Genomic DNA, 26869 nt, shown 5'->3' on the forward strand with positions numbered 1-26869 from the left:
TTCACTATACACACTATGCACTCACTACAAGCTTATTACATTCACTATATACTCTCTACACTCACTTCACACACTGCATGCACTACAAACACACTGCCTTCACTATACACTCACTACATTCACTACACACACTACATTAATTATCACTATATACTCATAACATTCCCTATACACACTCTGCACTCCAAGCTTACTACATTCACTATACACACTCTGCATTCACTATACACTTACTACATTCCTTATACACTCACTACATTCATTATACACACTCTGCACTCACTACACACACACTACTATCACAATACACACTCTGCAGTCACTATACACTTCCTACATTCACTGTTCACACTCTGCACTCACTACACACACACTACAGTCATGATACACAGTCTGCAGTCACTATACACTCACTACATTCACTATTCACACACACACTACATCCACTACACAAACACACACTCTGCATTCACAATACACTCACTACATGCACTATACAAACACACTCTGTGTAGCGGGCCTGTCGACAACCTGACTGGTTGTCCTTGCTCAGACACATCTTGTCCCTGGAAGGGAATCCGCTATAACACAGAGAGATCCATTTCCCACCCAGTAATCGGAGGACACACAGTCCTGGGGGTACAACACAACTTTATTGGCCACACTCTGCTTTATACTTTCCCCATGCAAGGGGTGGATCACATACAACGACAATGTCCCCTCCCAGGGTCCTCTTCCTTCCGGGGGTCGCATTACGGACCCGGAACTCCAATCCCTTTGTCCCCTGTTCCGGCCACTCAGTGCCCCCTCCCAGGGCCCCTCCCAGGGCCCTGTGTGTGTGAGACAGGAACTCCAGTCCCTTTGTCCTCAGTTCCTGCCACCTATCCTCATGGTTTCCCACCTCCAGTGACCAGGGGATCTTTATCCCATAAGCCTCTGGACCTGGGAGTCCAAGTGCGGGAAAGTTTGTCTGTGACTCCCAGCTACAGAAAGCCAGCCACACCACCATTATCCCTAAGAGAGTGTCCCCACCAATCTCAAGGACCCCCGAACAGTAACCGCCTCCGCTTGTGGGGTCCCTGGGGGAAACCAGGTAAGGGAAGTGTCTCCTTTCGGGACACGAATGCTCCCCCTTGCCGACGCTCATCTATACGAATGGCGGCCACCCAGGGAAGCACTCATTAATTATTTCCCTTGCGGTTTCACACTTATGTTGCAAGTTATGTTGCAATTATAATTGATTGGTGTGAACACTCCAAGGGGCATTGGGGAGGTCCTCGTTCAGTAACCGAATAAGGTGGGAAGCAACCCATGAATGCTACCCCTAGAGGGCATTCGTCTAACGAATGGGCCACCAACCAGGGTCGGCATGCGCCGAGGCTCCCCTTACAGTTTGTGGTTTTGACAACTCGTTATGAGATGTGAACGTTCTAAGACAACATTCTAAATGAGGTTTCGTGGTGGTCTCTGTTCGGGAGGCGAACAGAGCTTGTTTGTATTGGCTCTCCCGAACGGGGAGCAGATAAAACACAGGAATATGACACAATACAGGAGAAAACACGGGGAATAGCACATAGCAATTCACAAACAGGCAGCGGTCCTGCCACACTCTGCATTCACTATACACACCTACCTACACTACACAAACACACAATCTTCATCTAATACATACTAAGATTAGATACATTACACAAAACGTACAATCTGCATCCACTATACACACTGCATCCATGACACACATACATCATCCACTACACACATTCTACATCCACTATACACACAGCACACTCAGTACACACACAGACTACATTCATGATACACACACTGTACACCAAGTATGTCAAATTTGCAACCCACAGTGAATATATTTACGGCCTGTCTGCCCTGTGGCCGCTTTGTGCTCTGGCTTCGACCAGCCTTGTCTGATCCTTGTCTGATCCTTGTTACGGCCACAAGAGGGCACATTGACTGTCTGCTTGAGTAGAGAAGAGCTGGAACTAGAGGACTGGCGGCTCATCTTAAGTTAGGAGAAGAGGGGCTTGGGGGATTTTCCTGTGTAGTGTATTCAATTGGGGAGGGGGGCAGTGTATTAATTTGGGGGATGTAGGGGGCCAGTGTTTTAGATTGGGGGGGGGGGGGTGGAGTGGGACCACTGTATTAATTTGGGGAATGGGTAGTGTATTAATTGGGGGAGGGAGTGGGCAGTGTATTAATTTGAGGGAGGGAGAGGGCACTGTATTAATCTGGGGGAGGGAGGGTGCTAGTGTATTTAATTGGAGAGGGATGGGGGCAGTGTATTGTTTGAGGGAGGGAGGGGGCCAGTTTCTTAAATTGGGGGAGAGAGTGGGCAGTGTATTAGAGTGGTGATGGGGGGGGGGGCAGTGTGTTAGAGTTGTGATAGTTGGGGCAGTGTATAAGAGTGGTGGGGGGGCAGTGAATTAATTTGGGGAAAGGGTGGGCAGTGTATTCACTTAGAGTGGAGGGAGTAAGGGCAGTGTATTAGATTAAGGGGCAGTTTATTAGATTGGATTGGGTCTGCATGGAGACACTGAACTGATTGGCCACGCAGGTTTTTTGTCTTACATGCACAATAGCCTCCTAATGATTTCCTGTGGGAAAGCTTTGATTGGCTAAGATCATCAAGTTTGATGATCTCTGCAAAAGTGAAGAACACACTTTAACACAACAAGATAACGTCATTTGGTTTTTTTTACAGCTGTGCAACAGCATACATTCACCATTTCAATCCCATTATCAAACTTTCCTTAATATGTCAAGGTAGTTAGACTGAAACATTGTATGCAAATGCAGGTCTCCTTAAGATAAATTCGCTTTTAACATTTTTTTGCAGCCAACATAAACTTAAACCTTGTTTATTTGGCCCATGTTAGCCTTTGAGTTTGACATGCTTGCTGTACACTCACTACGTTCACTATAAACACAATATATCCACTACACAAACACACACTCTGTATTCACTATAGACTCACTACATCCACTATACAAACACACACTCTGCATTCAGTATACACACATACCTCCGCTACACAAACACTCACTCTTCATCTAATACATACAAACATTAGATACATTACACAAAAAGTACAATCTGCATCCATGACACACATACCGCATCCACTACACACATTCTACATACACACTCAGTACGCACACACACTACATTCACGATACACACTCTGCACTCACTGTACACCAAGTATGTCAAACTTGCGACCCACACTTCATCCTTGTGGGCTGACTTAGGTTAGACCCTGTGGGTGGACTTGCCGGTGGACTCGGGGGCGAGCTCCAGGGGTCTAGACCTTGACCTGTGTCAGGGGTCCCAAAATTCCTGATAGCAGCCCTGATTATGAGCAAACCTTTAGTAACTTTGATTAATATCAACTGAGATCTTTAGAAGACATGTTGCTCTATTGAATTTTAGGAGTTGTCAAGGATTCCTGGTGCATACACACAGAATTCTCTCTGTGCGTAATGTGTATGGCACTGCTCGAATTAACAAATTTACATACTTTGCCCTGTCATGCTGGGTCTCACCCCCACTTTAAGTAGTAAAATAATGAACTAATGGTTTGGCTTCTTATTTGGGATCTACCGGTTGCCTTCTCTTAGCTGGAAATGGTGCAGCTTTTCACAGCCAATGAGTTGGCTTTGCACTGCAAGGTATATTTCCGGGTAGCTAACGGAAGCTCCTGGTTGGAGCTTCTGGCTCTCCTGGAGACTTAAAGGAGGTTGGGAGTTTGACATTTCCATTGGGGTAACAGAAAAGTAGTCCAGGCACTCAAGGTCTTCATACATCAGCAGATTGATTGGAAAAACAGGACAGATATAGCAACGTTTCGATCCCTACAGTGCACAGTGGTCTACAGGTGATGAGTGCTGATCCCTCCCCTTTATTTTTGCTATCCATAAAATTCCAGTGGGGTCACAGCAGGGCATTCCTGGCGCCATAGCCACTACAGAGAGGTAGTGTTTGAAGTATTCCTTTAAAAGTGATGAAATAACAGTACTCTATGTTTCTACAAAAAGTTTTCTTATAAAATTTTCATTTCAGCATTATTTACAGTGCCACACTGAATGAGATGTGAGTAGAACTTTTTCTGGGAGCAAACAATAGCCGTGATAGTGTTTTTGCAATTGCAATTTAAAGTAATATAATCTGTATTAATCAAAATATGATGTTAAGTGAATGATTTATTCATTATTCACTCACCACATCTTTTTTCTAAAGGCATTCAAGGATAAGTGAATAATGATCTTCAATTATTTATTTGCTACAACCCACATTGCTTGCAGGTATTGCAATTATGCAAATAACCATTTCCCTGAAGTTAATTGTTGAGTTGAGTTAATTTGAATGAATAAGGAAGGACATGGATTAAAAAACAAACAGTCAATATTACATTGGGCATTTGAGTAAGAGATAAGCAATATAAATATATTTCATTATATATAAACCAAGAGTGCTCAACATCTTTATGCACACAATAAATTAATTTCACATCACAAGGATTAAAAGAAAATATTTCTTGTTTAGGGTTAACTATTCAGTAAAGATGTCCTAGTAAGAAGTCCCACTAATGTTTTAGGCTATGTTTTGGATAGTATGTGGGTGGTGTCTAGTTATGTATGTACCTAACATGTTGAGTTTTGCAAGCTATCTATGTGCCTGAGTATGACTGTGTTGGTGTGTAGGGCATGTCATTGTCACTAATCTGGTTTGTATGTGACTGTAAACTGCATGTGGTATTAAGGGGTACTGACAGGCCCATACTTCAACCACTGTATTAGGAGCGAGCTTTTATCAATAGTTACAACCACTGTACCAAGAGTGAGCTTTTATCGATAGTTACAACCACTGTACTAAGAGTGAGCTTTTATCGATAGTTACAACCACTGTACTAAGAGTGAGCTTTTATCGATAGTTACAACCACTGTACCAAGAGTGAGCTTTTATCGATAGTTACAACCACTGTACCAAGAGTGAGCTTTTATCGATAGTTACAACCACTGTACTAAGAGTGAGCTTTGACTTACCAAGAATGTCTTTGAGATTCTGATTAGTGATGTCGCGAACATAACATTTTCAGTTCGCGAACGCGAACTTCCGCAAATGTTCGCGAACCGGCGAACTGGGCGAACCGCCATAGACTTCAATGGGCAGGCGAATTTTAAAACCCACAGGGACTCTTTCTGGCCACAATAGTGATGGAAAAGTTGTTTTAAGGGGACTAACACCTGGACTGTGGCATGCCGGAGGGGGATCCATGGCAAAACTCCCATGGAAAATTACACAGTTGATGCAGAGTCTGATTTTAATCAATAAAGGGCATAAATCACCTAACATTCCTAAATCACAATGGATATGGATGACACCTGACATATGACACCTTGACATATGGATTGACACCTGTCTTCAGAGACCCTGATACACACTGACACAGAGCAGAATAGGGAATGTTCCCCCTACATAGGGTCACTTGGCAGATATGGATTGACACCTATCCTAAGGATCCCTGATACACACTGACACAGAGCAGAATAAGGACTGTTCCCCCTACCTAGGGTCACTTGGCAGATATGGATTGACACCTGTCCTCAGGGACCCTGATACACACTGGGGGGGGACCTACTGTCCTCCCCCCGCCCCCACCCCTGCGTGGTCGGTGGGGGCCATAAAAATAATGAGGGGGGGACCTACTGTCCTCCCCCCGGCCCCCACCCCTGCGCGGTGGGTGGGGGCCATAAATCACAATGGGGGGAGGACCTACTGTCCTCCCCCCTGCCCCCACCCCTGCGTGGTGGGTGGGGGCCATAAAAATAATGAGGGGGGGACCTACTGTCCTCCCCTGGCCCCCACCCCTGCGCGGTGGGTGGGGGCCATAAATCACAATGGGGGGAGGACCTACTGTCCTCCCCCCGCCCCCACCCCTGCGCGGTGGGTGGGGGCCATAAAAATAATAAGGGGTGGGGAACCTACTGTCCTCCCTCCTGGCCCCCACCCTTGCGCGGTCCTTGTAGCTTACTCTTTTGATTGGCTTTGTCTCACTGCTGACTATTAGTTATAGATAGTCAGTATTAGGCATGTTGCTACACTGACTTTACTAGCAACCTGCAGTGCAGCGATTTTTAGCCACTCATTGGGGCTTTAGGGTTTTTTTCTATACCAGCTGGCTACTTTTAGAGCATGAGCCTTCTAGATATATAAGCTAGTATGTTATGAATTACGGATTCAAGTAGAACCCTCCAGTGCAACCACTACTATAAGTGTCTTTCTATTTAGTATTTGGCTACGGGTCACTGGCTATCTACCTGTACATACTAGTCTGTATGAGTTATTTATATACTCCACTGCAATTATTTCTAGGGGCTCAGTGTATCTCTACTAGCCGTGAATATAGCCCATACTTACGTGCTCTCAAGATAGCGGCTCTGTTGAGAGGCAGGGAGAACAGTCTCATATGTTTCGTGCGTACACATTAGCCACATGAGTTACTATGTATCACTGATCCAGCAATATCCCCTAGTGTAGCCACTTCTAGGGGCTTTAGTGTCTCCTTATTACGATTTGGCCATTTTTCACTGGGGATCCATTTGCATTTAGTAGTCAGTCTGAGCTACTAGTATACTCTATTGCAGCCATTTATTTGGGTACGCATGTCTTTCTTCTAGCCGCCTCTTTACCTTCACCTATGCTAGGCTTGAGAGTATATATATTCACCTGGTTATAGGATATATACCCTCCTTATACCCCTTGCTTTAGCTCCTTCCTGAGCTCCCTGAGCTTCGTTGGTCTCCTCCCTCCCCCCTTTTTTAAGTGGGTGTATTTCATTTAATTATTTTCTAATTTTTGTTTTTGTTCATGGTTATGTATACCAATTAAAGATTACTTACTTTTAACAGACAACAGAGATTTATATCTCACCGGTGTTTCCTGGACGTCCTGTCCGTGGTTTACACCCCTTTCTTTCTTTATACAAATACTAGGGTTATCCCCTTTTTGAGATATAATCTGGACACACTGAATTTATCCCTGCCAAAGGGTTATTTTCATTTCTCTTTTCTTTTTCAATACCTGTGTTAAAAACTGACCATTGCTTTGAGTAGAAATATATTGTTTAGTTAATGCCCCCCCCCCCCTTTTTTTCTTACTCTGCCTAGTGGATAAGAGTTGCACTTTGTTAGCCTAACCACTAGAGGGCATTATTTGTCCCTTTTCACTAGGATCTATCCAGTGTCTTACTAGTGTCTCAGGACACTCTTCAGTGAATGATCCCCAATATTTAGGCTTTTCATCTTTCCAATTGTTTTAAACACACATTGTATATATATTTTTCTATTTGTTGTGTAGGGCGCTGGCACAGATTTGTGAGTGTTTTATTTATATTTTCTAATAAAAGTTATGTTTTATACTCTATGTAGTTTTTTGTTCCATTCTTTAGGTTAATATTCTACACTCTCACCCATTACTCCTAAAATACATTACTCCTAAAATATTTGCTCTAGTTCTGCATGCGCTCTTCATGATATGCAGTCTTCTCTTAACCCCTTCGCGACCGCAGACGTACCAGGTACGTCCGACAAAAAACGGCCCTTAAGGACCTCGGACGTACCTGGTACGTCCGCGGCTATTTTGAGCGTCCGCTCTTATGGTATTACATGATGTGTATGAATACCCCCCTACATTGTCGGGGACCCTAGTGATCGCCCCCATGGAGCGATCAATTCTGGGTTTGCCGCACGTGGCGCCCGGCAGTGTAGAAAATAAGTAAATGTAAAAAAAAACCAAAAAAAAAACGAATTAACCCCTACCCTCCCTACCCCTTCCCCATGTACGTTCCGATCGCCGCGTTCCCCCGCCGGCGATCGGTCTTCTTCTTTAAGGGGACTCTCTGGACTGAGCCCAGAGTGTCCCCCCTCTACAATTTAGGACCCCCAGGGGCCATGTGACCGCTCTAAAAGAGCGGTCACATGGCCTCCATAGGTGTCCACAGTACTGCCCGCAGGGGAACTGCCTGAACTGGCAGGCAGTCCCCCTGCTGGTGGAAAAGTACAAATAAAGTTACATTTAAAAAAAAAAAAAAATGTGTGTATATATATATATATATATATATATATATATATATATATACACATACACACGTATGTATGACGTTATATTAATATAAAAATACACAGTAAAATTACACACGTGTGTATATATATAATATATAGCTTTTTATATATTATGTATATATATTATGACAAATAATAATTAAAAATAAATAAAACTGTAAAAATAATTTTAAAAAAATTATGTATATAAATATGTCATTTTATTTTCACTATATGTCATATATATATATATATATATATATATTTAAATCAAAATACACTTAGAATTAAATTATATATATATATCAATGTATAATTTCCCCTTAACGACCGAGGACAAACTAGGTACGTCCAACAAAAAAACGTCGTTAAGGACGTCCGCGATAGGAGCCCTGGACCGACGATCTGCGTGGATCACGGTTGGGGAGGACTGCCAGAGACCCCAGCAGTCCCCCTACAGCAGCTCCGGCCACCCCGGAACTCCATGGCCATGTGATCACCATGATCACATGTCCGCAATAGGACTCTAGGAGCTGCCAGCAGGGGGACTGTCTGAGCTGTCAGGCAAACCCCCAGGCTGCTAAAAAAAAAAATAAAAAAAAATATATGATACATATACAGGTGGCCCTCATTTAGCGACCTACCTGTTTTACCACGGCTCGCACTTACGACCTGCCGTTAGTGCAAGCTGTCATGGGAATTCCCTGCTCTGGTGCGTTTGTATATGTTCGGGAAAACTTCCCCAAACATAGATGAACGCACCAGAGTAGGGAATCCCTCAAATCTATGTTGGGGGAATTTCCCTGAACATAGACGAATGCTAACTTTGGCCAGTGTTTGTGACTAAGTGGCTACTACAAAAGACTGGACATACTCAATTTTGAATACCCTGGGTTGTCTACTTTTACAAATGGTATGCCATGATGGGGTTAATTTTAATTCCTCGGCTGCTATATGGTCTCAAAGACAACATAGGCCCAGCAAACCAATCTGGCAAATTTCAATGTGCAAACATGAAAAAGCCCTACATTTGACCCCTGTAAGTTTGCAAAAGCCCATAAAACCTGTACATTGGGGGCACTGTTGTACTCAGGAGATGTTGCTGAACACATATTGGGGGTTTCTTTGTCAGTAACACATAAACGGAACTAAAAATCCATGCCTAAAGTACAATGTGAGAGAAAAATAACACAAAAAAAACAACTATGCAAAAGTTTGACAGAGACTGGTGGTACAATTAGTGCATGGAAAGTGTTAAAATACCACCATTTGAAATACCCTAAGGTGTCTTCTTTTCAAAAATATATGGTTTGATGGGGGTAAATTATATTGTCCGGCTTCAAAAATGTCCCAAATGGGACATGGATGCATGATGACCAAGTGTGAAAATTCCAAGTTGGAAAACTAGAATGCGCACCCTCCAAATAAGGTTGTTTAATCCCCAGAGAACCCGACACACCTATACATTTGTGGTATCCCTGTACTCAGGAGATGTTGCTGAACACATATTGTGGTGTTCTTTGGCAGTAACCCTTAAAGTTCTCAGTACAGATATTCTTAAATTGCTATGGGTCTCAAAAAAAATCACCAATTATTATTATTATTATTATTTTTTTATTTGGCATATATTGGTGGTAAAATGGCTGCATGAAAAGATTCAAAATACCCCAGGTTTAATACCTTAGGTTGTCTTCTTTTAAAATAAATATATACTTGTGAAGGGTTATTCTGGGATTCTTGACAGAAATCAGTGTTACAATGTAACTTGCGTTAATTTTGAAAAAAATTGTTTGGAAATAGCAAAGTGCTACTTGTGCTTATAGCCCTATAACTTTCCAAGAAAAGCTAAGAACATGCTAACATTGGGCATTTTTAAACTCATGACAAAATTTAGAAACTATTTAGCATGGGTGTTTTTTGGCAGTTGTAGATGGGTAACAGATTTTGGGGGCCAAAGTTTGAAAAAGTGTTTTTTTTTCTATTTTTTCATCATATTTTATAAAAAAAATTTATAGTAAATTATATGATACGATTAAAATAATGGTATATTTAGAATGACCATTTAATGGCAAGAAATACAGTATATAATATGTGTGGATACAGTAAATGAGTAAGAGGTATATTACAGCTAAACACAAACACCACAGAAATGTAAAAAGAGCCTTGGTCACAACAGCAAGAATTTTTAAAAACGGCCTGGTCACTAAGGGGTTAATGTATAGCACATAAATTGTTTTGTTTTTTCAATGATATCTGATAGCATGTGGAGAGGGTCACATGAAAAGCACATGTGCTGTTTACAATTATCGTGACTGAAATCCTAATGTGATCACTAAATAAACTTTTAAATAAAACACAAGTTAGCCATTTAGTCAAATTTGTGGAGGTGCTCGATGTTGTAAACAACAAATGCATAGATCAGAAGGATGATATGCAATGATGATTTTTAAATGTATCGTAAATTTCTGTCCTATTCTGTAATTCTCTCTTTTTTACTACAGGAGGAAACATTACTTATGTATCTCTGCCCCAGCTATACCAGCTCTCAAATCACCTCCTGTTCCTGGTCCTGGGCAGTATGAGATTGTGGACTATGAAGGTCCTTCCAAGCATTACATCTCCAGTTCAGTATTTGTATCTAACACAAGTCGATGGACTGGGGATATTTCAGGAGAGAGTTTTCCTGGTCCAGGTAGGTGTTAAAGTTTGGACAAAATGTATTCCTTACAATCATAATATGAAAAACCTTTATACACAACTCCAATTTAATATATTTCATAGGTTATTACAAATAAAATTATTCAGATTAATGCATGTTTTGCTGTCATTTGTAGTAAATAGTATCATCGTTATGACTATCAAGACTGAACAGCAGAAAATTCTGTATATTGATTTGTATTATGATCTAGTATTGAGTATCATTTTTCTAATGAAAGTTCGCAAAAAGATGAATCTGGCGTGGCAGTATATAAATTGACCAGTTATAATTAAAGATAAATGCGAGCGATTTACTGAGTCAGTAATTATTAAAGGGACACACTATAGGCACCCAGACCACTTAATCTCGTTGATATTGTCTGGGTGCACCATCCCTCTCCCCTTAACCCTGCAATCTAAACCATTGCAGTTTCAGAGAGATGTCAATGTTCATATTGCTGGGTTACACCTGCCCCTTGTGGTTGTATCCGTTTCACGGAGTATGACTCTGTGAGTCGACGCAGGACGTCCTCCTGCATGCACATGGAGTTGAGGCAGAGGAATGCTTTAGAGGAAGGAATACAGCTTTGTATCCTTTATACTCAGGGCCTGTGCTAGCCTTGTGTAAGTGATCATATGTCTGATATACAATTACACCGACACATTTAACAAGGATTCAGTATTATGAATTACCTGAAAAAATCTTCTTTACTTAAATGTACACATGGACGATCCCTCTACCTATACTCGTATCACCCTGCCTCTACTCACATAATCTTTATGTTTGCTTTGTTTCTGCTTATTTCACCTATGGGTTTTACAGCTGCTTCCCCTATAATATACATTATATTATAGTTGCGTTATGTTTGGTTGCGTTTGGTGTGGTTTATTTTAGCTTCGCCCCTAATCACACTGATTACAGTGTGTATTACACTGTGCACAGCTAAAGCCGGGAAAAGTACCCATCTTAGGGGTAGGGAGGAATCTGGAATTGTGTACTAATATCAGACTTTACCAAAACGAAGACTCCTCTGTTTCTGGGCAAGAAGTAGGAGGACTCTGAATTCAGGTGGCAAGTTCATCACTCCAGAAAAAAAACTACCAGTGTTTGAGAATTATTCTCTTAACCCGTGTACTGGCAGGAGTAAACTTAGAAACAATTGGAATTCTTTTCATTTCAGTTCTCCTAGTATACGTATCTAGCAGATTGTCTAGTAGACTGGTTTAATCTCAAAATCTAAATGCATAACAATTTGGCAGCTGGGGTCCAACATAGGCATGTGCCAGCTGTATGTGCACACCCTAATGCAGGCTGAAATTATTCTCTTGTCTTCTGTTTAGGTCTGCATGAGTATTTTGCAAGAGTTTGGGCTATGCCTCTCTCTGTTTACACTTAGTTATTGCTAGAACAAAAATGTGTATTGTGAGCCTAAGTTTTAATATATTTTTAGTATTTAGTTATACTTTTAGAATTTTTTTTCAGTAAGTTTAGATCAGTAGCCATAGCGACGACCTCCGATGACGTCATGACGCCGGAAGTGGCGTGATGACGCAATTGGGGTCAATCAATCATGCATTCTGGCTCCGACCAAGTCTGTCTCAGACAGTATCTCTTCACTTATTGGGTAAGTGTATATTGGTGGTGGGTATATTTGATTGTCTTTTAAGATGTTATTTTATCCTGATGAAAGTTTGGGTGACAAACTGAAACGTTGATCTTTTAATTTTGAAAATAAAAGTTACATTTTATTGTTAATACTTTTGGAGTCCTGGGAGTGCTATCTCTACGCTATTTGGTTTTATATATATATATATATATATATGTATATATATATATTTCTTGGCAAGACAAACCTCTCCATGGGTGTACCAGCAGCAGATAGTGGATGTTTCTCACATGCCGAAATCCTACCAGTGGTTGGAAAAGGCAGGACTGAAAGACAGCACTGAGGCACTAATCCTAGCAGCATAGTAGCAGGCACTCAGCACCAGATCAATAGAAGCTGGAGTGTACCACACCAAGACCAAAGGTGCAGACTGTGCAAAGAGGCCTCTGAGATAGTCAGCACCTAGTAGCCAGATGCAAGATGTTAGCAGGTACAGCATACATGGAGAGACACAATCAAGTTGCTGGGATTGTGTACCGAAAAACATCTGCACAGAATATGGATTGGACCTGCCTAAGTCCAAATGGGAGATACCACAAAATGTAGTTGAGAATGACAGGCCTAAGATCCAGACAGACAAGCAAGTGCTGGCCAACCAACCAGACATCATGGTGCTAGACAAGGAACAAAAGACTGAAGTCGTGGTGGATGTCGCAATACCCAGTGACTATTACATCAGGAAGAAGGAGCATGAGAAGGTGGACAAATACCATGGACTAAAAGAGGAACTAGAAAAGATGTGGAAAGTGAAGGCATTAGTAGTCCCAGTTGTGATAAGAGCACTCGGGGCTGTGACTCCCAATTTGTGGGAGTGGCGTCAACAGATTCCAGGTGGGACATCTGAGATCGCTGTACAGAAGAGTGCAGTTCTAGGAACAGCTAAGATACTGCGCAGAACCCTCAAACTCCCAGGCCTCTGATAGAGGACACAAGAATGAGGAATAAACATACCACCCAGGAGGGTTGAGAAAATCAATTAAATATATATATATATATATATATATATATGTATTTATATATATATATAATATATATATATATATATATATACATATATATATGAGGAAGAAAAATGATCTCTCTGATGCCGAAAAGAGTGAAATAGTTCAATGCCTTGGACGAGGTATGATAACATTAGATATTTCACGAGAACTTAAGCGTGATCATCGCACTATTAAGAGATTTGTGGCTGATTCAGAGCACAGATGGGTTTGTGCAGATAAAGGCACATTGAGGAAGATTTCTGCCAGATCCATGCATCGGATCAAGAGAGCAGCTGCTAAAATACCATTACATAGCAGTAAACAGATATTTGAAGCTGCTGGTGCCTCTGGAGTCCCACGGACATTAAGGTGTAGAGTCCTCCAGAGTCTTGCAACTGTGCATAAACCTTCTATTCAGCCACCACTAACCAATGCTCACAAGCAGAAACGGCTGCATTTGGCAGAAAAATACATGAAGACTAATTTTCAAACAGTCCTGTTCACTGATGAGTGCCGTGCAACCCTGGATGGTCCAGATGGATGGAGTAGTGGATGGTTGGTGGACTGCCACCCTGTTCCATCAAGGCTGCGACGTCAGCAAGGCAGTGGTGGAGTCATGTTTTGGGCCGGAATCATGGGAAGAGAGCTGGTCGACTCCTTTAGGGTCCCTGAAGGTGTAAAGATGACCTCTGCAAAGTATGTGGAGTTTCTGACTGACCACTTTATTCCCTGGTACAGAAGGAAGAACTATGCTTTCTGTAATAAAATCATCTTCATGCATGACAATGCACCATCTCATTCTGCAAAGAATACCTCTGCATCAATGGCTGCTATGGGGATAAAAGGAGAGAAAGTCATGGTGTGGCCTCCACCCCCCCGACCTGAATCCTATTGAGAACCTTTGGAGCATCCTCAAGCAAAAGATCTATGAGGGTAGGAAGCAGTTTACATCCAAACAGCAGCTCTGGGAGGCTATTCTGACATCTTGAAAACAACTTCAAGCAGAAACTGTCCAAAAACTCACAGGTTCAATGGATGCAAGACTTGTGAAGCGGCTATCAAATAAGGGGTCCTATGTTAAAATTTAATGTGACCTGTTAAAATGTTTAAAAAGTTAAAATGTTGTTATAAGTTTGATTGAAATAGCTTTTGATTTTAAAAAATATGCTGCAAACACAACAAATGACAATTTTCAGTTCTTTACAACCTATAAAGTGTTTTGAAACTTACTGTGCGTAATAATTTGGAACAGTGCATTGTAAGTTTTTTTATGTTAAAAAAATACTGTTATCATTAGGAGGTTTGTTCAATAAAATTTGAATTGTACTCTTAATAGTTGATAACATGAGAATTATGATGACTAACCTAATAAAGGTTAGTGAGACGAACATAGAGTCCATTTGGGTTACGTTAGAATTTGGTAATCACACAGTAATTCGTGTAGGTGTGATTTATAGGCCCCCAGGACAAATTGAAGAGTTAGATAATCTACTAGTTGAAGAAATAGCTAAAATGACAATGAAGGGGTAAGTTATCATCATGGGTGACTTTAATCTTCCTGATGTGAATTGGAAAACAAAAATAGCTACTTGTGCCAGAAGCACACATATTCTAAACTCCCTACTGGGATTGTCTCTAAAACAAGTCGTTGAGGAGCCAACTCGTAAAGAGGCCATATACTAGATTTAGTGTTAACAAATGGAGATTTGGTATCAGATATTACTGTAGGTGAAAGTTTAGGATCCAGTGATCATCAGTCAGTGTGGTTTAATATAAGAACAGTGACTGAGTCACACCACACAAAAACAAAAGTTTTAGACTTTAGAAAAACAGACTTTTCTAAAATTAGAATATGTGTAAAGGAGTCATTATCAGACTGGAGCAACTTAAATGGAGTCCAAAAGAAATGGGATTATTTAAAAGCTGCACTACTGAAGGCAACAGAAAATTGCATTAGGCTTGTCAGTAAAAGCAAAAAATTCAAGAAACCACTGTGGTACTCCGCAGATGTGGCCAAAATAGTAAAAAAAACAAAGTTAGCATTTAGTAATTAAAGTAAAAAAAAACCAGAGTGAGGAAGACAGAATGACCTATAAGATTAGGCAGAAAGAGGCTAAGCAAGTTATAAGAGCTTCCAAATCACACACAGAAGAGAAAATAGCACAGTCAGTAAAAAAGGGGGACAAAACTTTTTTTAGATACATAAATGAGAAAAGAAAAATAAAACAAGGATTAGTTAGATTAAAAACAAAAGAAGGAATGTATGTAGATGAGGATAAAGGTCTAGCTGACTGCCTCAATGAATATTTTTGTTCGGTATTTACAGCTGAAAATGAAAGAAAAGGGACCTCCGTTAAAAAAAAAAAGGATAAATGAGTCATTTATTACACGTGAGTTTACAGAGGAAGAGGTTCTATTTCAACTGTCAAAAGTAAAGACAAATAAGTCAATGGGACCTGATGGAACACACCAAAAGCTATTAAAAGAGCTTAGTGGTGTACTAGCAAAACCATTAACAGATTTATTTAACCAATCATTGTTAACAGGAGTAGTCCCAGAAGATTGGAAGTTAGCGAATGTTGTGCCCATTCACAAGAAAGGTAATAGGGAGGAGTCGGGCAACTATAGGCCAGTAAGCCTTACTTCAGTAGTGGGGAAAGTGATGGAAACCATGTTAAAGGATAGGATTGTTGAACATCTAAAAACACATGGATTTCAAGATCAGAGACAACATGGGTTTACTTCAGGGAGATCATGCCAAACTAATCTTATTGATTTTTTTGATTGGGTAACTAAAATTATAGATCAGGGTGGTGCAGTAGACATTGCTTACCTAGATTTCAGTAAGGCTTTTGACACTGTTGCACATAGAAGGCTTATCAATAAACTGCAATCTTTGAGTTTGGATTCCAATATTGTTGAATGGGTAAGGCAGTGGCTGAGTGACAGGCAACAGAGGGTTGTAGTCAATGGAGTATATTCGAAGCTTGGGCTTGTCACCAGTGGGGTACCTCAGGGATCTGTACTTGGACCCATTCTCTTTAATATTTTTATTAGTGATATTGCAGAAGGTCTTGATGGTAAGGTGTGTCTTTTTGCGGATGATACTAAGATATGTAACAGGGTTGATGTTCCAGGAGGGATAGGCCAAATGGCAAATGATTTAGGTAAACTAGAAAAATGGTCAGAGTTGTGGCAACTGACATTTAATGTGGATAAGTGCAAGATAATGCATCTTGGACGTAAAAACCCAAGGGCAGAGTACAGAATATTTGATAGAGTCCTAACCTCAACATTGGAGGAAAGGGATTTAGGGGTGATTATTTCTGATGACTCAAAGGTAGGCAGACAATGTAATAGAGCAGCAGGAAATGCTAGCAGAATGCTTGGTTGTATAGGGAGAGGTATTAGCAGTAGAAAGAGGGAAGTGCTCATGCCATTGTACAGAACACTGGTGAGACCTCACTTGGAGTACTGTACACAGTACTGGAGACCATATCTTCAGAAGGATATTGATACCTTAGAGAGAGTTCAAAGAAGGGCTACTAAACTGGTTCATGGATTGCAGGATAAAACTTACCAGGAAAGGTTAAAGGATCTTAACATGTATAGCATGGAGGAAAGACGAGACAGGGGGGATATGATAGAAACATTTAAATACATAAAGGGAATCAACACAGTAAAGGAGGAGACTATATTTAAAAGAAGAAAAACTACCACAACAAGAGGACATAGTCTAAAATTTAAGGGACAAAGTTTTAAAAATAATATCAGGAAGTATTACTTTACTGAGAGGGTAGTGGATGCATGGAATAGCCTTCCAGCTGAAGTGGTAGAGGTTAAAACAGTAAAGGCGTTTAAGCATGCGTGGGATAGGCATAAGGCTATCCTAACTATAAGATAATGCCAGGGACTAATGAAAGTATTTAGAAAACTGGGCAGACTAGATGGGCCGAATGGTTCTTATCTGCCGTCACATTCTATGTTTCTATGTTTCTATGTTTATTTACATCAATTATTTAGGTAAATTAGAAAAATATAGTTTGCATAATAATTTGGAACAGGGTGTGTATATATATATATATATACACACACATTTTATGTTCATATTTTTGTATTATTCTACATAATTATGTGCTTTTGTTAATTATAATTTCAGGGACCTGCCTGACAACCCAGACAGAAAGTCCAGAGAATTTAATTTGTAAGCCCTATGTTTGACCCTGTAACTTTCCAAAACCCCATAAAACCCTGTACATGTTGGGCACTGTTGTACTTGTGAGATTTTGCTGAACACAAAAATGAGTGTTCAAAAAAATTTAAATGTATGATGACAATGATATCATCAGTAAAAATGCAGTCTTTATGAGAAAATTGAAAAAAAATAAAATATATGAACACTAACTTTGACCAGGGTTTGTAACTAAGTGACTACTAAAAAGACTCTATATACCCCATTTTGAATACCCTGGCTTTCCTACTTTTCAAATGGTATTCAACAAAGGCGTTTATTCTCATTCCTGAGTTGACATATGGTTTCAAAGGAAACACAAAACTGAACTGAAATGGGCAAGTCCTATATTTGACCCTGTAACTTTTCAAAACTCCATAAAACCTGTACATGGGGGTACTGTTGTACTTGTGAGACATCACTGTAAACAAATATGAATGTTTTAGTGGAGTAAATGTATAAGGACAATTACATCATCAGTGAAAGGGCAATTGTATGTATAAAATACAAAAAGACTAATATGAACACTAAATGTGGCAAGGGTTTGTGATTAACTGGCTACTTAGAAAAGACTGAACATACCCCATTTTGTATACCTTGGGTTGTCTAGTTTTGCAAATGATATGCCATGATGGGGACAGTTTTCATTTCTGGGCTGCCATACTGTCTCAAAGGCAACATAGACCCAGCAAACTATGGCAAAAAAATGAAAAGAGCAAGCTCTTTATTTGACCCTGTAGCTATCCAAAACACCATGAAACCATTACACGGCGGTCTTGTACCCATGGGACATTATAGCATACACACATATGTTTTATTGCACTAAAAGCTAACAGTATTCTGACATTCACCGTTAAAATGTCATGCAGAACTTGGAAAATAATAACAATTCTTACACTTTTTTTTATTTGTTTTAATTTATTCATAGTAAATTATGTTTCATATATGAATATTTGATGTGAAATGAATGTCCTTTTTTCCAGAATAAAATTATATATAATAAGTATGGGTGCACTTAATATAATAAAAGGTAAATTATGGTTGAACAGACATATAGTGACATTGTAAAGCGCTACGGAATCTGTTGGAGCTATATAAATAATAATAATAATATAATATAGTGCACATTTCTTAAAGGGTTATTGGTTAGTATGTAGTATACAAAAACGAAAAGAAAACAAACCCAATATAGTACACATTAAAATAAGCATGATCTGTATCATATGAAATACAATCTTTCTTAACAGAATTTTTCAGCAGTAAGAAACCTTTGGCAAATCCAGTTGCAAACATCCAAAACACATTTAATGTGAATCTTGTGGATTTACAAATTCAACCTACACTTTCCATTACTAAACACATATAGGAATCTAATAATGTAAGGCATTCTTAAAGAGAAGTCATGCTTCCATGTTTTTTATCACTTTGATCAGTAATGCAGGTCACGCTTGTCTTCACTGTCTCAGAGTTTTGAGCTCTGATGAACATTTTCCATAGAAGCAATAATTCCTGTTCAGGCTGGTGTACCAGTGTGCATAAGTGTACATGCACTGAAAGAATGAATGATCCTGTTGTTGTACCTTTGATGGATAGGATATACACCTATGTGAGCTAAATGACATGAAAACAGTTTAGACCGCTTAAAGCTCTGCTCTCAATAAAGGGATGGGAGCAGTAGATAATTGTCTCTTAACCACAATATATATCAATAAAAAAATACAATGCTATTAACTCTGCTTGAAAAACACTTCTTCAAGCAGAGCACATGTTTCCCAAAAGCTCTGCTAACCTGTCTTCATTGTCAGCATATCAGCATCAGAATGGGTGACATCTGTTAGTCCATCCCATAATTTCTCTGCTAAACCCAAGACCAATTCACCAGATGATTATCACAGCTATTACAGTACACACACTGTAGTCACTGCTGTGACAGAAAGCTGACTCAGAATAGATTGACACTTGAGAACAGGGACCATATATGCAACATCTATACATTTGCTTGCTCAATGTAAATAGGATTTTGTATGTTCTTTTATTAGAGCATAACGTAATTTACTCTTGACAGGCACACTTTAATCAGCTTTTGTTCTAGGGGTGGTACTCACCTACATAGGGGGTAAAGTGTCTTTCCAAATCAAGACAATACAGCTACTTTTCATAGTATAACAGTACTAGAACCAGTATTTTCCCTTATAACACAATAACAAAACCAGATATGCTCACACGAGGGCAAAAGTTGAAATTAGAAAAAAACAACAATTTGAGAAATGGTCCCAGGTAAAAAGGCCAGGGATACCAGCTCTCAAAAGATTACCCACATAAGAAATTGGAAAATCAACATGATTGGTATAAAAACACGAATTCTTAAACTCTATTAACATGATCAAATATAAACAAACATAAAGTGAAAAACTTAAAGGGACACTGTAGGCACACAGACCACTTCAGCCTATTGAAGCGGTCTGGGTGCTGTGTCCCTTTTGCACCTAGTGCTGCAATGTTAAACATTGCAGTTCCAGAGAACATTGCAGCACTAAGTCTGCCCTCAGTGGCTGTCTACCAGACAGCCACTAATGGTGCTTTTGGAATCGTAACCGACTTTTGGTCCGTTATCTGACGATGGACGTTCTCACGCTCTGCATAGGATTTGATTTAATGCTTTCCTACGGTCTAATACGCGCGGCATTTGCTGCGCATATGCATTAGACCCCGCTCGTGATGGGGCGGAGCTTCGATGCTGGGATCAGTTTTTAACCCTTTATTTACCGGGGAGGGGCGCAAAGGAGGGGGAGGCAGAGGGATCGGCAGTGCCAGGAATACAGCTTTGTATATATAAAAGGTATATAAATATACAGGTGAGGGCACCACTATCACAAATATGTGAATAATAATTACCACTCGGTCGGCAGAGATGGCATGTAAAAAGAAGCATAAAAATACAGTGAAGTATTCAATGGTTAAAAAACAGATATTAATAACAGTCAAACAGGCTGAACAGCAAACGCATGCGCGGTGGGTTAGACGAGAACATTCTGACGTTGTCTGTCTCCCGCAGTCTGCACATGCGCACGCTGATACCGTAATTAGCCATGCAACGTATTAATACACGCCGGATCAGAAGAGGACACCAAGCTCTTGAAAAAGTCCAAACGGATGAAACGCGTCGAGCGAACAGCTATTTACCCCAAGGAAGGAAGCTGGTATTGGGAAGCCTGGCTAAGATCTACCTCACCATCCACTACTGGACTGATTTGTAGAGGTACCAACGGCTCTTTCCAGAGACTGGGGAGAAAGACCCCCTTTGAGGCTTTAAAGCTCTTTTGCACAAATTAGAAATGTTTCTGTTTGTGCCACTTCTCTTGTGAGTTTGATTTGACTGTTAATATCTGTTTTTTAACCATTAAATACTTCACTATGGTCCATGCAAAAACGCTCTGAATCAGTCAAAATTGTGGTAAAAACCCAGCTAATCGACTGTTAGGCGACCTGGAGAAGGAAGCCTTACAACTGCAGAGCCAAGCGCCAAGCAACCTGACTGAGATCTGAGGCTCCTAACCGGGGATAGACCTGAGGCCTACCAGAGGCCTACTCTGACAAAGCGAGGGAGGCGGCCGATCCCTACGCCGACAGCAGCCACTCACCTGGAGGTCTCCCGGGTATACTCCCTCCCCCCCCTACCGGTGAGGGTTATCCTGGCAACTAAAGCCTGAGACACATTGGCAAAACCACAGCGGTGACTGCCCCACAAAGCCGAAACAGCACCAACAATTATGGTGGTCACCATGAGTAACCCTCTGAAATGCGCCCCATTGCCCCCCCCTGGAAGAAAGGCTGGATCGCCTGTTCTCCACCTTTTGGGCTTAAATATACCAAAGAGGAGGCACAGAAGTGGAGACCCCACCAGCAGCAATTCAAGAAGAGGCCGGGCAGAGACCCGCTGCTCCCGTGCGGGGCAACGGCAAAGCTAAAATGGCGGGAGGAAGGAAGCGGTCGACCCGACGGAAACCTCGATATCGCAGACCAAGACTAGCGGTGAGTCGTCCGACCCCCCATCAGGGGCTACCCCTTTGCAGTCTCACCACCTGCCGCATGCCCACAGCGCCCCTGAGACCTCCTACCCAAGAGACTGACCTGCCTCACACGCTGACGACCAAAGCGGCTCCCAGTCAGTCACCCTCTCCAGCTACAACATCCCTGCTCAAGCGGGGCATCGGCTGAAACGACCACACCATCGAGGCACCAGCCCCACATAGCGAGCGGCAGGCAGGTCAGAAGTTTGGCTTATAGACCCCACACACTCGCACGCTGGGACTCTCTCATACAGATACCGTGGATCGGGTTTTGCCTGATACGCACCCCTAACATGACTTTGCACAGCATCTTATACTGTATAACGTGTAACGCTCATTTTTTGTTTCACCAGTTCTAAATTAGCCTGCTTCTCCCATTGTTCTAACCTGCCAGAACTATATTCTAGATGTCACTTCCTAACTTAATGCTTGGAGCCTACTAAATACAAATTAGCATGATATAGTATGTAACTTAGTTATGTCTTAGCAAGCATAGTGGCTATACAGCAAAGCATACAGCAAACACGATCTCTATTTGTTTAAATGTGATATAATCTGCTGCGAAGTTAACGAGAAGCACTTAAAGATTATCCAAACCAAATGCGCAACATGACGATTATGCTACAGTTATTATATGGAAAAAAAAAATTGTGCTGATTAACCCATTGCTCCTATTGTTACACTTGAAAATATGCTCGAGGACTGCTATTGGGGCACCACGAGCTTGTCTGTCGTTATTTAATTGCACAAAAAAAAAAATACTTCACTATGTATTTTATGCTTCTTTTTACATGTCATCTGTGCCAACCGAGTGGTAATTATTATCCACATATTTGTGATAGTGGCGCACTCACCTGTATATTTATATACCTTTTGTATCTACTGTTTCTCTGGGATTTGGGAGTGATCCCTTTATAGAGTGGCCTGCCTGCACTGCTTTTCGCACTTTACCCCACTTACCGTCTATTTTCTTTACAGCTTTGTATTTCTGACACTACAGTATCCCTTTAAAGTGAGTAAAGCATGAATGTGAAAATTTGATGATAAAAATGGAAAACTAAGTAGCCTCCCAGGCTCATCCCATATATAAATCCCCTCAAATATATGCAACTATGTTCTCATAGTTGCATACATAGTTGCATGTATTTGAGGGGATTTATATATGGGATGAGCCTGGGAGGCTACTTAGTTTTCCCTTTTTATCATCACATTTTCACATTTAAGTTTTTCACTTTCTGTTTGTTTATATTTGATTAGTGTTAATAAAGTCTTAGAAATCGTGCTTTTATACCAATCATGTTGATTTTCCAATTTCTTATGTGGGTAATCATTTGAGAGCTGGTATCCCCGGCCTTTTTACCTGGGACCATTTCTCAAATTGTGTTTTTTTTCTAATTTCAATATTGCCTATATTGGGTTAAGCCCATATTACCCACTTAGTCCAACTTTGCATTAACTGAGATATTATACGATGTCTGATACATATCTGTGGAGCCTTTGAGTTTGTGATCTGCTATGTAATTTGTTCAATTAAATGAAACAGGCACTTTACTGATAGCAAGGATAATTGTGTTATGTACATCATGTGTCTTGCCTTTTCATTTATATAATAAATATTCTTTGAAATAATCTAAAGTGAGCTGATGTGTTTTAGAGTTTCAATATACAGTCAGTGGTGTATACACAATCCATGGGGCCACAGTGCAAAACTGATCCATGGGGGGGCCCCCATACCCCCCACCACCACCCCATACAGACACACAGAGATACACACAGACACATACACAGACATAGGCACACACAGAGACACACACACACATACACACAGATACATACACACACACACATATAAATACAGACACATACATAGACACACACAGACATACAGACACACAGATACATACATAGACACACACAGACAGACACAGACACACATACGTACAGACATATATAGTTACATAGTTACATAGCTGAAAAAAGACTTGTGTCCATCAAGTTCAGCCTTCCTCACATATGATTTTGCTGTTGATCCAAAAGAAGGCAAAAAAGCTAGTCTGAAGCGCTTCCGATTTTGCAACAAACTAGGACAAAAATTCCTTCTTGACCCCAAAATAGCAGTCAGATGTCTCCTTGGATCAATCAGCTATTACCCCACTAATTAGAAATTATATCCCTGTATGTTATGTTTTTGCAAATATTTATCCAATTGCAGTTTAAACATCTGTATAGATTTCTGACAAAACTACCTCTTCAGGCAGAGAATTCCATATCCTTATTGCTCTTACTGTAAAACAAAACTTTTCTTTACCTTAGATGAAATCTCCTTTCTTCCAGCCTAAATGTGTGACCTCATGTCCTATGTATAGCCCTGTTTATGAATAGATTTCTAGATAAAGGTTTATACTGGCCCCAAATATATTTGTATAATGGTATCATATCCCCTCTCAGGTGCTGTTTTTCCAAACTAAACAGATTTACATTTTTTAACCTTTCTTCATAACTAAAATGCTCCATTCCTTTTATCAATTTTGTAGCTCGTCTCTGCACTTTTTCTAGTGCCATGATATCTTTCTTTAGAATAGGTGCCCAAAATTGCACAGCATATTCAAGGTGTGGTCTTACGAGTGATTTATAAAGAGGCAAAATTATATTTTCATCCCGAGAATTTATGCCCCTATTTATACATGAAAAAACCTTAGCAACTGCAGATTGACATTGCATATTGCTGCCTAATTTGTTGTCTATAACAATTCCCAAATCCTTCTCGTGTGTGGTTATCCCTAGTTAACTACCATTTAGGGTGTAAATTGCTTGTGCATTCTTAACCCCTAAGTGCATAACTTTGCATTTCTCTACGTTAAATTTCATCTGCCATTTTAGTGCCCAGTCCCCCAATCTATCCAAATCCCTCTGCAGCAAAGCAATATCCTGCTCACATTTTATTACTTTACAACGTTTTGTGTCATCTGCAAACACTGATACATGGCTTTCAATGCCTATTTCAAGATCATTTAGAAATATGTTGTAACGGATCACCTGGCACCCTGACTGGGTACCTCCGTTGAAGGATGCTCCTAGCGCTTACAGAGGGCTCCAAGCGCTCTGAAGAGACCACAACCACCGCATACCCCACGAACCGCCGCAGCTTGGTTGGGGTCTCGCCGTCTCCTACCCACCCTGGACCTATGACAAGACTCCAGGTTCCAGTGGGTGAACCTCTCCTCCAAGAGAGTGAAGCAGGAACAAGCTCTTAAAAGAGCTTAGAAGTGATTATCCAAGGGAGCATGCAGAGCATAGCAATCCCTTGTAGTGATATAGCAATTCCCCCAATAAGAGACAGGACTCTAGATTGAGGGTGAAGAACTCTGGTTTAATGACACACACTCTGCTTTTATGCAATTCTCCCATGCAAGGGAGATGCCCATAGACAATTATACATTAGCCAATCAAACAATGGTTACATCCCACACATCTCCTCCCCTTAACCTTGAGAGGTTACACAATTATCCGTACAGTTTAAAACATACTTTTTACCCAACTTTCATAACTCTAAAACTATACATTCAATCTTCATAAAAATTACATATTCGAACTCAGCACACTTCACTTACAAACATATCCACCATCAACCAATTCCATCCAGGGGTTAAAGAGTTAGCTGGAAGTCCTTTATGACCGACCGCAAGCACATTTTCCTGCCCAAAACAGTTCCATAGATTTTGGCTGTGCGGTCGGTCAATTTCACACTGAAAAAATGACTAAGTCCCATTGAACGTGCGTTCGAATCTTCGAACGGGACTTAGTCTCTGTGGCTGAAAACTCGGTGCAGGAGTAGTGAAGGGTCAGCGGTGTTCGTTGAAATGTGTAGCCGATTTCAGTTCCATGGATTTGGCTACACATACCGTTGACCTCATTCGAATGAACAAAGATGGAGCTTTATTTACATTAATTTTCTTTAACCCCTTAACGCCGTTACGGCGTTCTATGCCGTCGCGGCTTTAAAGGGCTTTAAAGCCGTTGCGGCGGCATAGAACGCCGTAACGGCTTGCAGCCCAGGAGGTCCGGCGGTACTCACCTCCGCCGCGATCCTCTTCTGGGGGGCTGCCTCAGAGCCCAGGCAGCCCCCCCACGGCAAATCCGGCCCCCGGGGGCCATGTGATCGCTCTCAAAGAGCGATCACATGGCCCCCTATAGCTGGCTGTGGATCTGCCAGCAGGGGGGCTGTCGTAAATATCAGACAGTCCCCCTGCTGGTGGGAAGAATTAAAAAAAATAATTAGACATGTGTAAAATTAAAATAAATGCATTTTTATATATATAATATATGTATATATATTATATATATAATATATATACATATTATATATATGTAACGTCATGCGTAATGTATTTTAATAGTAGTATTAGTATATATATTAGTATTAAAATACACTTAGAGTGACGTTACATATACCGTATATAATATGTATATATATTATATATAATAGATATATACACATATATTATATATATATACATATAATTACAATAATAAATAAATAAAATTATTAAATAAATAAATAAAATATTGAAACAAAATTTAAAATAAATTATATATTCATATGTAATTTTATTCTAACTGTATTTTGTCATTAAAAAATATATATTGGTAACAAAATACACTTAGAATGACATTCTATATATATCTATCTATATATAAAATACAAATAACCGCAAATATATATAGAGAGATAAATACATATAATTACATAATAGATTACATTAGTATACACGTAGAATTTAAATACCTATAAATGCATATATATTAAAATTCTACGTGTATATTTAAGTAATCTTTTAACATAATTATGTCATTTGATTAATTAAATTTGATTGACATGCCTGACAACACAGGGAGAAAGTGCAGAGAATTTAATTCGCAAGCACTATATTTGACCCTGTAACTCTCCAAGACATCATAAAACCTGTACATAGGGGGTACTGTTTTACTCAGGAGACTTCGCTGAACTCAAATATTACTGTTTAAAACTGGTAAATTATATTACAACGATGATATTTTAAGTAAAAGTGAAGTTTTTTGCATTTTTTACAAACAAACGGCACTTTT

General features: G+C 40.2%; 1 protein-coding gene across 1 annotated transcript in view; it reads left to right on the top strand.

The window, feature by feature from the left end:
* The window catches only part of STPG1 (sperm tail PG-rich repeat containing 1), a 144756-nt gene that overhangs the window by 83883 nt on the left and 34004 nt on the right, over positions 1-26869 (top strand). The window contains exon 8 of the mRNA XM_063444564.1: positions 10617-10807. Within this exon, the coding sequence (XP_063300634.1) occupies positions 10617-10807 (191 nt within the window). The remainder of the gene's footprint in view (positions 1-10616; positions 10808-26869) is intronic.

This window comes from Pelobates fuscus, chromosome 1, assembly GCF_036172605.1.
Source record: "Pelobates fuscus isolate aPelFus1 chromosome 1, aPelFus1.pri, whole genome shotgun sequence".
Lineage (NCBI taxonomy): Eukaryota > Metazoa > Chordata > Amphibia > Anura > Pelobatidae > Pelobates > Pelobates fuscus.